Source organism: Mchenga conophoros, linkage group LG2, assembly GCF_057382185.1.
Source record: "Mchenga conophoros isolate Kocher_MC1m ecotype Shallow Benthic linkage group LG2, M_conophoros_male_GT1.1, whole genome shotgun sequence".
In the NCBI taxonomy this organism is placed as follows: domain Eukaryota; kingdom Metazoa; phylum Chordata; class Actinopteri; order Cichliformes; family Cichlidae; genus Mchenga; species Mchenga conophoros.
The window spans coordinates 27056915-27075143 of NC_140527.1; the positions used below are offsets into that span (position 1 = coordinate 27056915).

Genomic DNA, 18229 nt, shown 5'->3' on the forward strand with positions numbered 1-18229 from the left:
GTTCTGTTGCCTGTCAAAATAATGTTGAGGTCCGTGCTCTGGGAGGGCTGATAAGTGTTCCACAGGTATGCTTTTCATGCTGAAAGATGAAGCTGCTGTCAATCAGACACTCTTCAGACGGCTCAAATGAAAATCTGATGGTATTTGATTTCTGTGTTTATAATCCCCAACACCACTGGCTGAAATGTGTTAAGTACAAGGGCTGGGCAAGCATCCAATGTGCAAAGTACAATACTGTAAATTGGTATTTACAAGTTATCATTTTTTCGTATGCACATTTACCATCAGTAAATTATGTAGAGAGTAAAATAAAACTGACCCCTGTGGCCTTCTGCTAATGCAGAGTAGTGCAGATGGGTGAAAATACTAAATAGAAATTTCATTAGTTTTCCTGTGATGTTCGCACTGCGGATAGTCATAATTGATAGAGTAATTTGTCCATTAACTGCTAGGACACTTAGGACATAATTGCATTGGCTCAGGGCTTCAAGCTGATGTGAATATACAGTCTGCGGGAAAAGACTTCTCATAAAACATCAGGATATCGTTCAACGTGCTCCTTAATTCTCACCCACTGCCCACTCTGTGCTGCACATGTCAATGAGGCGAGGTGTCATGAATGTGTTTCTGCTTCCCTCCAGGGCCCGACAAGACCGGAAGAGCCGGAGTGACAGGATTGCAGAATGTCAGAACTGGCAGGACATTAACTCGGAGAATGCGATGAATGAAATTGAGCCGATCGAGTCGTCTCTCGAAGTTGTGGATGGACGAGAGAAGGTTCGTCAGGCCTCATTGCGATTGTTACTGGTTTTCTGTGGACAGACATGCTCTGCTTATAAATTGATTCTCTGGGGTAAAGGATTACAGAATATAATTACGGCCTAACCCATAAGAAGGCCTTTCTGTAAGTGGACCTATCTGTGACCTGTGATGTTTTTATGTAAGTGTCCCAAATTCTAAGCTCCATAACAAAATTTGTCAATCAAGAGCCATTTCCACAGTAGAAATATTTAGAACAGTCTTCCTCTGCAGACTTCCTGCAAGTTCTAGTTATAAACACATCCAGGCACACATGTACGCGTACCCACGCCTGCACATTTATAAACCACAGCTGTAAGAGGAAATTATACATACACACGCTCACGCTGCAAACGCCCTATTTTTTTCACTCACACCTGAGCGAGTTTGTGTGTCGTTGGTCTGTCAGCAGAAAACCTGATTTTTACACGACAGCAGATTGCACTTTCTTTTAAAATGTGCGTCTCCACGACATGAATTAAAGTCTCGTCCTCCTTTCCTCGCCTCGCAGAGAGTGAGCAGACTTCTGATTCGCAATGCCAGCGTGTCCGTCATGTACAAGTGTTCTGCTAAAAACAAAGTGGGCAAAGATGAGCGGCTTATCTACTTCTATGTAACCAGTGAGTATGTGTGGTTAGATATCTCTCAAACACAATGCGAAACAGGAGCACTCACAGAGCGCAACTCCCCCCAAAGGCCAAGGGCTATACTAAAACTTTGATATTCTTTGCTCATGTTAGCATTGGTAAGGTCATAATCGAGTGTGCTATATTATATTATATTTTGTGTCATTGTGAAGTCATATTATGTTGTATTGAAAAAAATACGGTTTTGAAGAGCTTAAACAAAGAATGATGACTATGTTGCTTCAAAGTTTGGAGAGGATTGAATGGAAACTAAAGCTTTTTTCCTTATTTTTGTGACCCTGACCTTTGACCTTGAAGTATTACATACTAAAATTGTGTATTTTATTATCTTTAGTATATGATTGGAGCATTTTTGGCTTCTATAAGCTATAAAAACTCGAGCTTTAAGACATATTCATCCAGTGTGTGATTCTGCAAAACTTTATAGCGTCATTGTGACATCATAGGGTGTCATATTGAAAAGACAAAAAGTGTGTTGCACAGATCTATCATATGATATATTACTTGACATGGTTTCTTTAAATGTTTTTCAAGATAAACTTTGACCTTGAGCACTAACAATGAAGGTCAAGGTCAAATGCTTAGCCAACCCAAGCGCTCATGTCCCCCGAGGCCTAGTATATTGTTCTGAAGCTTGAAGACGATCCATAAAGAAGACAAACAAACAAACTGCCTTTCCTCAGCTGGGAGAAAAAAATAGGAGCTTGGTTGGTTTTAAAGCCAAAGGTTGATCAATGATGATCCAAGTTTTGCTGCACTCTATTACAATAAAGCTAAGCAGAGTTTGTGGTGGAAAATTAGATTTGAAAAATTAATTACCTCGAAAAGAAAAAAAGGTGGAAAGATTTTCAAATTGATTTCCCGGGCACAAGAGCCAACGGGTCATTCTGTTCTGTCACAGGACTCAGTCAGCTCTGATCCTCTGCAGGAATAACAAAGCTACTCAATGTATGATAAGCCTACACAGAATGCGCGCTGCAGTATGTAGTATGATCTGTGCTCAAATGTTCCAGTAATCCAATAAAAAACAAAAAGCATGTCTGATTTCAATTTGGCACATCAAGGTTGCTGCGCCGCTTCCAGCACCCCAGCTAAGCTTGGATTGCGCTCTGGAAGTCACGGTCTGACCACTTGCAGGTGCCCGTTTGCAGCGTGTGCTGGATCACATCCAGCGAGTCAAAATGACAACACTTCAACTCGAATTCCCCTTTGAGAACATGAGACGCAGGGGAGCAAATGGGGGTGGATGGTGAGCTGCAGTTTTGTTTGTGGGGACAAAAGAGCTCCATGATGGCACATGCCACAGTAGAACTTTCTGTCCAATTCTGGCCCAACTCTGGAGGAGGAGTATAGGGTACACTCCCCACAAAAAAGCCAGGGGGAAGGGTTTCTGGCTGCACACATGACTTAATGTGCCTTCTTTTGACTTGGGCACTGCTCACTTTAAAAGTGATGATCTTCCATGTGAAAGTTGGTTTGGTTTGACGCAGCAGGCTATGTTCGGGCTGAAATCGCTGGCATCCGTGCACCAGTGGCCAGAACAGGACATCAGGGCGCAACCAAAAAAAAAAAAAGTAGAGCTCCTTTGTGATAGCAGCCCAACTCAAAACACTCAAAGCAACTTGTGGGGTTGTTCTTTTAGAACTATTAGAAGTCTGTGCCCAACACCCTGTTGCCTCTTTACGCTTCCATGCCAAAGAAATAGTCCTTGTGAAAATAACTCACACTGAGGTTGCCCTGCCATTAAGGGCCTAGTGGCAGTGTAACAAGGCCTAATGTTGCTGCAGAATTTCTTAATCCTGTGAGCAAGCACAAACAAAACTTCTCTTTCATTTTTGCTGGGATCCTCATAACAAGGCCGTCCTACATGCATTTGTTGGTTTATATTTTATATAAATGGCATTTTTTGAGGAGTATTTATTGATGTGTAATTCAAAGCCTTTCTGTGTAAGGGTAACATACCAGCCTGCCTGTTCTTCTCTCATCTTTAAAGCCATCCCCGAGGGCTTCAATGTAGATGTCCAGCAGTCTGAGTATCCCCTGGAGCAGGAGAAAGTGTCTCTCCTTTGCAGTGCTGATAATTACACCTATGAGCAGCTCCACTGGTACCGTCTTGACCCTCGGGCCCTGCAGGACGAGGAGGGTAAGCCCCAGGAGCTGGACTGCAAGAGCGTGCACCTATATGCCGAGGCTCTCCGTGGTGGGCTCTCCTTCCAGGAGCCCTCCAACAGCTGGGTCTTGGACTTCACTATTAACTCCATCCAGCTGCAGGATGAAGGGCATTACGTATGTGAGGCTCAGAGCAGACGCAGTGGGGAGAAACAGTGCCTTTTCAGATACATCTCTGTCAAAGGTGAGCAATAAGGGGGAATTAAAGCTCCAGACACAGAGATGCAAACACACACACCGCTGAATGCAGAAAGCAGAGTCACTCTAACTCCAGCGCACTAGGCTGCACCACTAATTATAGAGAAAAACTCAACCCTTGGCAGTGGCAACACACATGGGTCGCAGCGGAACTGGCGCTGAGATGCTAGAGGCTTAAAAATACCCACACTCAAAAGATCCCACGCAGCTCGATACCCACATCCACACATAATGGAGAAAATACTTGATGCCTGCACAGCATCAATATGTAGGGACATGAAAACAGAGCTGAGATGCAGCAGGGCTGAAAAGCACAAACAAATTCCTGCCTCGCTCGTGCTGTTTGCTGTGTAAGCTTGCGTCAGTGCCTGGAGGACATATGTACGCTTTAATGGGATCTTCTTCCTTTGAAGCACTTTGAATCACCTTGTTGTTGAATTGTGCTATACAAATAAACTTGCCTTGCCTTGCCTTTTGCCCTGATTTTCAAACCCACAAGAGTGCATCTTGTACATTTGCCCTCTTTGAGTTGATATAGTGTCGATATAGTGAAATAATTTTGATTTCACCTTCTCCATTGCTGATCTGTCTCTGGCTTTTGCTCTCCCTTCTCTCTCCCATCGCAGCCCTGGAGGCACCACGCTATAAGCGCAGCCTCACCAACCAAACAGTGAATGTGACCGAGTCTCTCACGATGGAGTGCGACGTGGAGGGCAGACCTCTGCCCCGATTCTTCTGGTTCAAAGACAACCAGCCTCTCCACCAAATGTCAGGTGCATGAATAAATCACAGCAGCTCATACACGTGTTTGTAGGACGGGGCTTTCGCATTCACACACGCACGCCGACAAGAAGTCAGAAAGCCTGCCCCTGTGAGGCTTTATTTGATGGGACTCGTATTATCCACTTTACATCCCAGTAGGCTTTGTTAATGTTTACACAGATACATCGACTCAGTGTGATCAAATGTCAGTCCAGCTATTCAGGTAAACTTCTTGTATGTCTTTTCTGCCTCTGAATGATTGATAGGCGCAAAAATAGCTGAAATCTATAGCTATAATACTGTAGTGCAGTTTTCCAAGTGGAAACATAAGTAGCTCTTTTTGTGAGTGACAGCCTCGGATTGTTTTTTCTCAGTGTGTGCGATTGCTTTTGACATTACCCTCTCATGTTTTTGCAAGCCTGGTCAACAACATGCTAATAACGTTGCCATCACACATTCTCTCCAGCAAGCCTGCACTCTTGGAACAATATTTTTCCTCATGTAAATTGTGCCTCGGTGTAGGATTTCTTCTACACTTTCTTCCTGGTCAGCACAGTCAGTGCAAACACGATGCACTGCAGTGTTTTTCAGTGGTATTCAGTCATTTTTGGCACAACCGGCTGCAACTTTATCACGGCCCCCTTGTCGAGTCTGTGACATTGCCATTTCTCAAGATTACACCGTTGTCTTCTTGGAAAAATTCACCTCCTGCGAGTGTTCAGATTTAGGAGATTAGTCAAATGCAGATCAAGCATTCCACTGTCATGGATAAATGGTCTTTGGGATTAGATTGCAGTGTTTTTGCTAAACATTGGACCACTTCAGAATGTTTTTGTCCTAGCTATCAATCCAGAAACCAAATAAAAAGGAAAGGTCTGGTTCTAGGATACCATTGCTTTCCTTTACAAGCGCACATCAATCCCACACACTCACACTGTGGAACAAGTGGGTCAAATAGAACTTGTATCAGGAGTTCCTGTCATGATGTTTTTGCTGTAGAGCTCCTCACACATCCACACACACCCACACACATAAAACCCTCTCAGGCCGACACAGCTCATTAGCTTTTTAGTCTCTTCTTAATATCTGAAGGTGATGAGCCTGTAGGGTGGGTCAATGCAAGTCTGAATAACAGCTGATGCCCTGGGATCACTCAGAGGGGACTGTTTGGGGTGCGCGGTGGGATGATGGAATAATAAATGAATGCTACAAATGGAGGTCCAGAGGTGTGACAAGAATTCAAAAAGGCGCTGTGGAAAATGGTGCTGAATTCACAATGCGAAAGGGTGAAAAAGTGGCACTAAAGTCACAGCACACAGCACAGGCTTCGAATATGGGTTTGACTGCGTGTCACTAACAAGTCCCCCCCATCTCCACCCCATCCCCCGGTGCCTCCTTCGCAGGGATCCAGCTGCAGGATTCAAACCGCACGCTGAGTATCCAGCGGGTCAGAGAGGAGGACGCCGGTCTTTACACCTGCACCGCCTGCAACCAGCGCGGTTGTGTCAACTCCTCAGCCGCCGTCAGCGTCATCGGTGAGACAGCCGCACGCACACACAGTCACAGAGACACCTGAATCTATTCACCATACGCTCTCCCGGCTCTCTCCGTGTGCTTTTTCGAGTGCACTCAGGCCTGAAATCGCAGTTGTCCTTGAGCTCACATCTTCACCTCTCACACTCTCACCGTAACTCTAGTTTTTGTGCTTTTGTTATGTGCGGCTCTCAAATCATAGTCATCAGCCAGTGAAACACTGTGTTTTCTCATTCAGCTGGTGAATGAGTTTGCTGGAAGTGGTTTTATGGCCAATGGCTGAAAGTCAGCCCAGCACATTTATTTAACTCTAACGATTTTATTTAAGGAGTTTACTAGAAAGCTGTGGGGCAAATACTTTGTAATTTAGTGCCCTCTATAGTTGGTAAAAGACCAGTCCATGTGACAGGGCTGAGTAATTTTCAGCAGTGTGTGTGTGTGTGTGTTTTTAAACCCTTTGCATCTAACACTGACTTTCTTCCTTTCTTTCTTTCCGATAAGGATCAAGTGACCGGGCCAACGTGGAGATTGTAATTCTTATCGGGACTGGAGTCATCGCCGTTTTCTTCTGGGCCTTGCTCATTCTCATCTTCTGCAATGTGAAGCGGGTCAGAGGGCGCCACTTATCACTGTGTCTGAGTTTGTGTCTGTGTGTGTTTCGAGAGGAGCCGACAGGCTGTGACGGAGGCACTTTGACCCCTGACTCCTGTTTTGTCTATCTTTGAGTACAATCTGTTTGTTAGAGATAAGTCTGTCATTTACATCCAGAGACAGTTAGTGATATTTTCTAGGAGCGCATAGAGCGAATCGTTTGCTGCTGTTGCTAACAGCAGCAAACGTGGTCATAATGAGAATCCATTTGCTCTTTATTTGCACACTTGGTAGGGTGAGTCTCTCTTTTAATTAGAGATGGCTTTCCTTTTTTTTCTCTCCGTCTTGCTTGCAGCGTCTCAATGTTTGTCTCTCCACCTTTCGTCTGTCTCTAGCTCTGCTCCTCTATGCTCCATTTTTCTCAAATACCTTTCTAATGATGTGTATTATGGTCAGACATCTCCAATTTAGTCTTGTCTGTCCAGAGCACATTGTTCCAAATGCAACCTTTCAAACCTAAACCTAACTTTTCAAACCTAAGCTGTGCTGCCATGTTGGTTTTATAGAGAGATGAGGGTTTTCTACTTAACTGTAACATTTAATCTCCTCACTGAGGCCTATAGAGTCTTTGGTGTAGCTCTTGGGTTTTTTTGCAGCCTCTCAGAGTATTGCACGATCTAACACTGGGGTGGATGTGCTAAGGTGCCCAATCCTGGGAAGATTGTCATTATGTTAACACACACCTGAATTCTCCAGACCAACAAACTTCTGCTTTTACAAGGTGCTCACTGATGTGCCGATGCACTTAACTTGCTGATAATCAGTTACTCGAGTACATTTGATTTCAGCTGTGGTTCAGGTGGTAGACTGGGTCCTCAATCAATAGGTAGGTGGGTGGATTGATTGATCATCCAGTCTGTCGAAGTATCCTTGGGCAAAGTACTGAATCTCACACTCAAATGCATACATTTGAGTGTGAGTGTGTGTTTGAATGTTAGATAAAATTGCTTAGGCATGAAATTTAGTGCTTTATGAATGTGTATGACTGGGTGAAGGCATTATAGAAGTACCAGTCCATTTTACCATTAGCAGCACTTGTCTACCTCTTAATTCATGTGGAAGCAAAAAGGATGCACTTAGTTGTTTACTCTTTGCTTCTGCATTAGTGGTTCGATTTTTGTTAAATAAATAATGACGCAGTGTCACCTGTCAGGTGTAAATGTTCATCTCAGATTGTATTTGCCTAATGTTATGACCTGCTAAAGACCAAATTATTTTTTTATGATGTCCTGTTATATAAAACCTTAAAATTGAAGAAGGCTGTACTTTGTACAGGACATATTTGACATATTTTATTTGGATCAGCACTTTTAATAGTAACAATTGAACAGAATACTTTAAGGTCTTCATCTTAGCTAGTTAGATTGCATTGCAACTTAACTGCAACCGTAGCATCACACTAACACTAACAAATGCCAGGTCATGACAGGAGGCTATAAAACATGTGTAAACACAACATGAACATACCACATGTAACTACAGTAATAGGCAGTAAACAAAGGTGTTGCTCTCACTCCTGAATAGAAAAGAAGCTCAGTTAATGACATCAGCAACACCCGTGTTTACCTTCTGTTTCAAGTCAACATGGCTGCTGTTGCATGTTGGGCTTTGAAGGCTGCAAAACAAACAAACAAAAAAAAAAAACAGGTGTCCTTTAACTAAATACACATCCAGAGACAAACACAGAGCACAAAAGCATTTACTTTTTAAAAGTGTGCTTTTAATGCTTTGTACACAGCACCGCAAATGCACACGGCCTGTGCTTAAGCCACCAGACAAACATTCACTCCCTAAAAGTGCATTACTAATGTCACTTTGCATGCTAAGTAGCTACTAAGCTTATCAGCTGCAGCATTTAGTTAGTGATGAGGTCATGAAGACTCCTGCTAACAATGCCTCATCCTTCGGTGGTTTTCAGTGGCTGCTGTCAGTCAAGCGCAGATGGGCCACTTTATTTAATATTTCAATACAAATCATTTTCTTTGCTTTCAGCAATAAAAGAAAAACACTAAATGTGCTTTAAAAGAGCATGCTGACATATTTCTAACTCTAATAAGAGCATGACTAAAGGTAATTTCACTCGTTTGCAGTATACCATCGACCTTTCCTTCTTTCTGTCCTCGTGTTATTTACGTTTCACATTTGCGCTGCGTGTCCAAGCGCTTCCTTTCCAAGATTCCCTGTTATTCAGCCCACCTCTCGTCTCACCTTGAACTTCAGGTTAACCCAGCAGACATAAAGACAGGTTATCTGTCAATCATTATGGACCCGGGGGAGGTGCCACTGGATGAGCAGTGCGAATACCTGCCCTACGACTCATCGCAGTGGGAGATCTCCAGAGACAGACTCCGGCTAGGTGGGTAACAAGGAACAGTGAGAAAAAAGGGATGGTTGCTAAAGTAGCATAGGAGCCTGAGGTATGTGTGAGGACATGAGCAGGAGTGGATGAGAGGCAAATAGATGGGTGAAACTGAATTACTTTTCCATTTCCACAATCCATAATGGCATGATTCTGGATTGCTTCCAACTGGATAGAGCGCTGCCAGCAATAGTGCTAATGTTAAATATGTGCTCATTCCCAGAACAGCTTTTTAAAAATGCCCAGAAGAAAAGCATCTGTTCCACGACAGCAACTTATGGGAGCATGTTGTCTAATGTCCCGTTGCTCCTCCTTGTCTCCATGGATGCCATCTGCAATTTTTTTCCCATTGCAGATGGAACTGTTTATGTATTCCAGTGAGGCTAAAATCAAGCACGCATCAATCAATAAGCATGAATATCTTGTTGATTTTCTGCTCTTTCTCTTGACACAGGAAAAGTTTTAGGGCACGGTGCCTTTGGAAAAGTAATTGAAGCATCAATCTACGGCATTAGCAAGAGCAAAGGTTTGGACACGGTGGCTGTCAAGATGCTGAAGGGTGAGATTTGGCTTTGTGTGTTTATGTTCTTGGAAGGTTACCCAAAGTGAAGCAAATGCTAAACAGATTTGATGCAGTCAGAGTAATCAAAGTTAGGAGAAATTGCAGTGCAGTGCAGCCCACGCAGTTCATGTTTGTACAAGATATGCACACGTCAAAATACACAATGTGATGTGTTTTATTTGGAACATTTCACTTTGTATTGCAGACGGAGCCACGGCCAGTGAACACAAAGCCTTGATGTCAGAGTTAAAGATACTGATTCACATTGGCAACCATCTGAATGTAGTAAACCTCCTGGGAGCCTGCACCAAACCAAATGGTGAGGCCAAAGAATTACATGGATTATGTTTGCAAAATCCTATTTTTAGAATGTAATAAGTGGTATTAGTAATATTAGTACAAGTGTTTAGAAACCACATTGATTGAACTTCAAAGTAGCAGACCATATAGAGTGACAGTTCCAAATCTGCTTTGGCATTAACATCAGCACAAATACTGTGTACCAATAGCTTCGTAGCTTGGGTTTCCATGGCCGAAGAGCACCTGTAGGTGTAATCTGGAGGTGGCCCAGTACTCGTGTCCATATAGTGTATTAAATACATTTGCACACAGTCACCTAACAAGATAAATGAAGGTGGGATTGTTTTGGTAATGTTGTCACTGTTTCAGCCTTTGATCATCTATTTTCCTCTGTCAGTATTTTTGGGAAAGCTTCATGTTCCGGCTCTGCTCTTTTGTCCTGTTCAGTGTAAAAGTCCTTACATCATTTTGTCCACCCCCCTTTCCCTTATAGCCTGTAACCAAATGAGAGGTAAAACAGATGCCTTCATTCTTTTCCCTTTCACCCATGCATGATTTTGACCTATAGAGAATATTTTTGAGTCACGGACATCTGAAAGTGTTTATCCTAAACAAAAAGCAGCCAGGCAGCTAATCTCAGGCGGGAAATGGTCCAGCTCAAGCTGCAGCGTCTCTATTTCAGATACGGTGCGAGAAAAGACAAAAAAAGAGCTTGTAGACGAGCAGTGAACATGTGCTGAAACATTTGAAACATCTCTGTTACCAGGCCCGCTGATGGTGATTGTGGAATACTGCAAGTATGGGAATCTCTCCAACTTCCTACGAGCCAAGAGAGAGTTCTTCCTCCCTTACAGGGTAACACAGCGCTGCAGAACTCAAGCAATTTATTCAAGCACTTTCACATTTGTTCTCTGATGGCAGCTCAAAGCTCAGAAAGACTATCTGTAATCATGTTTTCATTTTAACCTTTTAGTCTGTCTCATTTTTCTACCTCTGCTTTGTCCCCTTTATGTAGTTTCTGTTCACAAACTCAGTTATCTGCCATGTTCTGTAAGTCTTAAGCCCGATATTGATTTTTGAGATGATTCATTGAAACGCTTCCCCACTTAGGATCGCTCTCCAAAAACCCAGAGCCAGGTGAGGCGGATGATTGAAGCGGGTCAGATTGCCCAGAGGACTCGTCAACCGCCCTCTCCATCCTCCTCCCCGCTCACCGCTTCTCAGAGTCCATCATCCAATACGTCCAGTCAGACTCCCGCTGTAGAGAAAAGTGAGTCATTTTATGTGATTGAACTCCTCATCCCGCACCGCGCTGTTTTCTTTTCTCGCCGTGACTGCCCTCATCCTCTCCTTCTCTCTCTCCAGTGGAGGACTTGTGGAAAACTCCTCTGACGATAGAAGATTTGATTTGCTACAGTTTCCAGGTGGCTCGTGGGATGGAGTTCCTGGCTTCCAGAAAGGTTAATTCTCAGCATTACAGTGTGGACAATTAATGATTAAGCTGTGATGAATTGTCACCGGAGGTTAGCTTCAGAGGCAGCGGCTTGTAGTTTGGGGCATTTATGAGGGGTCCACAGTGGCTTAGGTGGTAGAGCAGGGTCAACCGCTAATGCTTGGCATCTCCGATCCCTTGGCTCAGAGTGTCATGTTCTGCCATGCTTCCTGTGACAGCTCCACTGGCATAGAGTATGCATCTGAATGGGTAATTGAGCGGTTAAGTGTTTTGTGCACTAAGGTGGAAGGACACTATGTGAGTGCATTTCATTTACCATCAACTTTTCAGTCCTTTGTGCCTAACAATGATCCCCAGTTTAAAACTAGCAGAAGAATATGGATGTTTTTGCATTGATGCCACAGTGCAATACACAAATTAAATTAGAAAGATTTTTAATGAAGAAAAAAAAAAAAAGGTTTAACATTGGCATTTTGAATTGATTGCAGTTACGATATTAGTGGTTTTCTCAGTCCAACATACAACAACTCAGACCAACTGTGATGAAAGCACAAATTACCATTTCAGAGTCAATAACAGAAAGAAATTTATTAATTAAAAAGAAAAAAGTTGTCTTTAACAGCTGATATAATCTGGAAATCAAACTTAAGAAAAGAAACAGAAATAACACTGATTCTTTTCCTGAGGTTTAAAATATGATGCCGAGGACACAAAATATGAAGACGTTAGGGGATGGTGTAACTGCCTGCTGAATCACTAATTACTCTTAAGGTTTTAACATCAACTAAAGAACAGGTTAAGGAATTGACAGAGGCATTGCTTACCAGAATTGGCAAGGGTTTATGTTACAAATATAGCCCCAGTGATAGCATAACAAAGGAAACTGGACCCAGAATGGAACCTTGAGATACACCACAAAAGAAGAGTGTAGTTACCATTGCTGATGGCAAAAGACTTGAACCTGGGAAGTACTACCATAAATACCAATACATTGTATACAAGAACAATAAAGTCACCAGCATCAACACAGCATCAATACATTAAATGTCATTTAAAGGTACCATTATCCGTTGTTTTCTTTTGAGTTTAAAATATTGAAACCATTAAAAAATACAGACAATGCAACCGGCATCAGAATAAAATGTAATCCTGTTCATCCTTACCTCAAACCTCGTCGATGAACTGAACTCATCGAAGCAGATTGGATACAACCCTCCCATCTCCAGACAGCGCACAACACTATAAGCTAACAGTATGCCAGCTAATGTTAGGCTGTTCAAAAAATTGTCCTAAATATCACACGTTCCATCCGACAAACACTTTGATTAAATTCTCACATCGTACAAGAGTTTACTCACTAAGCGTCACTGTTCAGCAATGTTAGTTACACCAATGTAAATCTCGACAGCTGGACTAAAGCCTAGACTCGCTACAGATTACTTGTCCTACAGTGGCCACCGTAGCTAGGCTTGTGCATTTCATTTAGCTGCAATCTACTGACATCTAGTGGTGAGACTTTATACACCGTAACTAAGATTTGTTCTCTTTATGAGAGCAATTACTGGTGCGTGTTTAAAGTAGACAATCGTTGTGTACTAACTGCATAGACAACATGAAAAAGAAACTAAATCCCAGCTTAGAAATAGCACAGTTTGTAGAGGCGCTTGACGTGTTATGGTATTTTATATATTCTGTTACCCTGTATGATCACTATTTTATTATTACCGGTATTGTTATATTATTATAGTGCCTTTTATGTTCAAATTTATTTTAGATACTCGAAATACATGTGAGCAGGTTAAAAACAGTAGTGTATTATGATTAATGAAGCGATCATTCAATCTGTTCTGCAGCAACTGCATTTGTTGCTCTGGTAATGTGGAGAAAATACACAGTAGTATAAACTGGGACTACTCAATTTAAATATTAAGCACAATTCCTAAGTACTTGTCATTTCTTATAGCGACTCTGCCACCTGACCTTGACACTGGAAGTGCATCAGGAGTGTTATCACAAAGTATCTAGGCCTCCTGAGTTATACTGTCTAACGAGCAAAATCTTTTGACTTAAGAGATAAGAGGTGAGCTTTTCTCAGAGCAGTTTTTATTGAAGTCCAAGAGATAGGACTAAACTGATTTAAAATTATATGACTTTTTTAAAATTCATGAATATTAAAAAAACATGAAATCAACTTAGAATGGAAGTTTTGTCTGCACATAAAATGACATTAAAAGCATTCAGGTACAAGTAAAGCAATAAAATTAAGATTGTGTTTTAATTTTGAGGAATACTCCTCGCAAACAGCAGAGATGTTTCAAAGCACTTCGATGCAAACTGAATTCTCACATTTTCCAGGCGTTAGAGAGGTGTGTTATTGGATTGTTTCAGTTTGACGGTGAGCTGATTTGATCCCCATGAACTCAAAACACTGTCAAAATAAGCTTTTAAAAATTGTGTTTTACCAAAACACTGATACGCATTGCTATGGTTCATTGCACTGTAACTGGATAAACGATTAAATCGGAAAAAAGGGAGCAGCTGCAACTTGTAATGAATGTGATACTGAGACTTACAACAGCAGACTGGCTGGCTTTATTTGACTCCCCCAAACCACTCAAAGCTGTGTTTGCTTGCCAGGTTTGTGAAGGGTGCTGGAAGAGATACAGTTCAGCCCCAGTTACAAACTGGCACACGCAGACACAAACACACTCCCTGGTTTTAAAAAATGGTCAATGGTACACTCTCCCAAATAACACTTACGCAGAGGAAACAAGGCGGACACCGCGCATGCAACCACTTAAAAATCACGCACATACTCAAACACCTGTCTGCGGAGTTATGATGTATGCGTGGTCCTGTGTGTATCCACAGTGTATCCACAGAGACCTGGCCGCCCGTAACATCCTCCTGTCAGAGAACAACATTGTGAAGATCTGTGATTTTGGGCTGGCCCGAGACATTTACAAAGACCCCGACTACGTCAGGAAAGGCAACGTATGTCACCACTTTAGCTTCCCGGGAAAGAATACACTTTTTAATTGTTATTATTTCTTTTTATCCACCCACATAAAGATTACTTTTAATGGCGAGTCTCAGCTGTGTTTTATCTGCCTGTCATATCTGTTTTAATGTTCTCTCAGGCTCGCCTCCCTTTGAAGTGGATGGCCCCAGAGAGCATCTTTGACAAAGTGTACACCAGCCAGAGTGACGTGTGGTCCTTTGGAGTTCTCCTTTGGGAAATCTTTTCACTCGGTAAGAAGTCGGAATCATAACACATGCACACGCATCTTTTATGTCATCTGTGCAGAACTCAGTCTCTTGTGATTGAAAATATCTATAAATGTCAGCCGGTGCCAAAAGCAATGAACTTTTACTAGCAGAACGAATCAGCATCCCTATTATACAAGTACTCAGTCATTTGTCTTCCTGTTCCTAATGTGGTGGTTGATGTTGGTCTTTTCTTAGGTGCATCTCCGTATCCGGGGGTACAGATTGACGAAGAGTTTTGCAAGCGATTGAAAGAGGGCGTCAGGATGAGAGCACCGGAGACTGCCTCTCCTGAAATGTAAGCATTTAGTTTCTCTCTTTCTTTCCGCATCTTCGAGAAAAAAAAATGCTTCTGCTTTCAGGAAGAAAATATTGCTCTTAATGTCTTTAACTGGGTAAACCAGTTAGAAGAATGACTTCTGTTTTAATGTCATTAAGTTGATTTGCACATCTAGGGAACAATGTAGGATGGCATTTGTAGATGCATTTGAGGCTGTTATGCTTGTTAAGACTGCGCTGCCCTCTGCTGGTAGATATGGCATCATGCTGGCCTGCTGGCAGGGCGAGCCAAAAGAGAGGCCCACCTTCCCCGCCTTGGTCCAGATCCTGGGAGACCTGCTGCAGGACAACAGTCTACCTGTAAGTTCTGCTGGAGAGATAATGTCTCCAACTTTCTTCTGTAGTTTTTCTTTCTTGGGGTCTGGATCTTGTTCTTATTTCCTTCAGGATGGGAAGGACTACATCCCCCTGAACCACTCACAGAACTCTGAAGACGATGGTTTCTCTCAAGCCTCTTCGCGCCCGCCATCTGAGGAAGAACTGAGACTCGCTTGCAACACTATGCCCACAAGGTACAAGAGAGCAATCCCCTTTTATCCACCAGACCCCATAAAACGATATGAATGATACAGCAGATTGTTATTGTTGGATTTATCAAACTGTCACTTTTTGTCATGAACATAATGCATCATAAATACAACATATAATGATTCCAATAGCTGTGTAAAGATTCCAATTAATGTCCAAAAAATGCTGGTAAACTGAAATTTGTGTTTCAATTATTAAAAATAGAAATGCAATATGCAGCTCAAGTTTGTTTGCGATCATTGCCTTTTCTCTGTCTTTCGGTCAGGTATTATAATTGTGTGCCCTTTGCTGGCTGTGTGTTCGTGGGGCCGTCCAAAATATGCCAGCCCAGAGTGAAGACCTTTGAAGAGTTGCCTCTTGAGATGCATCCACAGAAACCTCCTCAAGTAAGCTTCTTATCCTCTTATCAGCTGTCGGAAAATGTGAACTGACTGGTGACATTTTCTGAAAGCTTTTTCAGACTTAGACATTATCACCTATGTTTATTACTAAAAATGGTCGTTCTTGGTCGAGACAGATGTAGCACCTGCGTCAACCTGTGTCTTTTTTCCTCTAGGACAACCAGACGGACAGCGGGATGGTTCTGGCCTCCGAAGAATTTGAGAGAATTGAGCACAACCACGGGGGTGTTGTCTTGAAAAGGTTAAATGATATGAAAGCAAAAATCTGAATATCTGTGAAAACTGGAATCGAAGCACTAGACGTACGCAGCCAGCTGTTTAGTCACACCATCTGACATTTGGACCGCTACACACTAATTTCTCACCATGAAACAGCACAATGACTGTCGAGTTAAAGAAAAACTTTAGAAATGAATGCCTTTATGCTCCACATGTTTCAGAGTCAATACGAGAAAACATTTGCTTTCTTTTGCTCGGAAACTGCAGAATAGTCACCCGCTGCTTTATGTGGAACGAAACTAGATTTGCAAAGGAAGTAAGCATCAGTGCAGTCTCGATCTATGCATGGGTAAGTGGGAGTAAACAACTGTCTGAGTCATTCAAACCTGGGTATTAGCAACATTTTGAGAGTTGCAATGTTGTAAAAAGCCAACATAAACTAAAAGTGAAAAAAGCATGTTTTTATGGAGAACTTACTCCTACAGTAAAGTGTAGGAGGAGCCTATGTGAGCAGATGCTCTGATCAAAAAGGAGTCAAAAATAAATAAACTATCCCATTCTTTAGAGGATATATTACATAATATATAATATAGTACGTATATTAAATCAGTGTGTCAGTATCTTTGGTGCCTCTGAAAGTCTTTTGCTTAATAATGTCTTCAAGCAGCTGGGCTCCATCATTTTGCACAAATATTTCGTAAGTGTACATGCTGGGGATTGGTGTATTCGGGACTGTCTTGCAATAATAAGCTCATGGTAATAAACAGGGGAGTTCAACAATGATTATCTAGGTTATAGAGAATTGTATCAATCAAAATTCACAGAAAGTTGTTTAGCCTGAGTTGGGAGTCTGTAATTTTTTTCCTTCTTTCCTCAGTCGTATAAACAGTAGCAGCAGCACGGAGCCTCTGACAGCCTCCCACAGTTCCCCAGATCAAAGCCATGCCACAGGCAGCTCCAGGCTCCGGCCCAACTTCTTCAGCCAGCTGTCAGGTCAGACCTTCTACAACAACGAGTACGGACACCTGTCCGAGGAGGGCTTCTGTGACTTCTACTCCTCACCGAACACCACCTCCCCGGCCTCTTCGAATGTGTAATTTTACCAAAGATGCATAAAAAAGGGGTTTAACACAGACAGCTGAGGTTGAGGATGGTTTGCAGTAACATCTCAGTATTGACATGTAACTAGTCTTTTTTTTATATATTGAAGATCAGGTTTTAGATTCTCATGATTACTTTCTCATCTCGAAATCCTTCTTCTCTCAGACTGTTGCCTCAACAAATGGACTGAGCTACATGTGCCTGAAGTTCCTCTAACCAGCCACTGCGTGGCAGCATTATGACAAAAACAAACCACAAGTATTTTCTAGTCACACACATATATATATTTTTATCTTTTATATGCAGAGAATTCTTTCTTTATTTGTGCAAATTATGACTCATACAAGAGGAAATAAAGAATTTTATCTCCTTCTGCTTGTTTTTTCCCCAATGATGAATATGAATTTAGAGTTGGATCTGTCGTAAAAGCTGTACTTCAGTGGAGTAAAGTGTCAATTTGTGTTTTGGCCCACAATGAGAAAGAGCCACAAGATCTGTGATTTAGTCAGCGAAGTAAACAGATATTTGTGGCATCTGTGTCATTCAGTGGAGGTGGACACACTTAGACTCACAACATTGCTAATAAGTGATGGAAGTAAACAGAGGGATGGAGGGGGAATAAAAGGAGTGACTCACGGTAAGCACCTTTATCAGAGCTGGACGCTTGCACGATGATAGCTGTAACAGCTTAACGCCCTCTTACAAGCTCACATCACAAATGACAGCCTGCAGGGTGTTGTCCCAGGCTGCCAGCTGAGGGAAATGAGAACCGGCTTGGTGCAAAGTCCACTTTGTGACATTTACAGCTAGGAGAGTGAGCGTATACAAAGTCAGAGACACAAAGGTGCCACTTTCAGCTTCTAAGAATAATCGTTACCATGTTGTTCAGGTAAAAAGTCATAATATGGCCTTCATAATTTGACTTTTTATTACAAAAACATT

At 42.2% G+C, this 18229-nt stretch overlaps 1 protein-coding gene across 1 annotated transcript in view; it reads left to right on the forward strand.

The window, feature by feature from the left end:
• Window positions 1-17707, forward strand: part of flt4 (fms related receptor tyrosine kinase 4) — a 47118-nt gene extending 29411 nt beyond the window's left edge. Inside the window, exons 11-30 of the mRNA XM_085291027.1 lie at window positions 642-777; window positions 1310-1418; window positions 3439-3798; window positions 4439-4585; window positions 5978-6109; window positions 6609-6715; window positions 8979-9114; window positions 9572-9676; window positions 9885-9998; window positions 10746-10834; window positions 11090-11249; window positions 11345-11439; window positions 14304-14426; window positions 14573-14684; window positions 14898-14997; window positions 15233-15338; window positions 15426-15550; window positions 15832-15952; window positions 16123-16208; window positions 17064-17707. Coding sequence (XP_085147153.1) covers window positions 642-777; window positions 1310-1418; window positions 3439-3798; window positions 4439-4585; window positions 5978-6109; window positions 6609-6715; window positions 8979-9114; window positions 9572-9676; window positions 9885-9998; window positions 10746-10834; window positions 11090-11249; window positions 11345-11439; window positions 14304-14426; window positions 14573-14684; window positions 14898-14997; window positions 15233-15338; window positions 15426-15550; window positions 15832-15952; window positions 16123-16208; window positions 17064-17283 — 2683 coding nt within the window. The 3' untranslated portion in view covers window positions 17284-17707. The remainder of the gene's footprint in view (window positions 1-641; window positions 778-1309; window positions 1419-3438; window positions 3799-4438; window positions 4586-5977; window positions 6110-6608; window positions 6716-8978; window positions 9115-9571; window positions 9677-9884; window positions 9999-10745; window positions 10835-11089; window positions 11250-11344; window positions 11440-14303; window positions 14427-14572; window positions 14685-14897; window positions 14998-15232; window positions 15339-15425; window positions 15551-15831; window positions 15953-16122; window positions 16209-17063) is intronic.
• The last annotated feature ends 522 nt before the right edge of the window (window positions 17708-18229 follow it).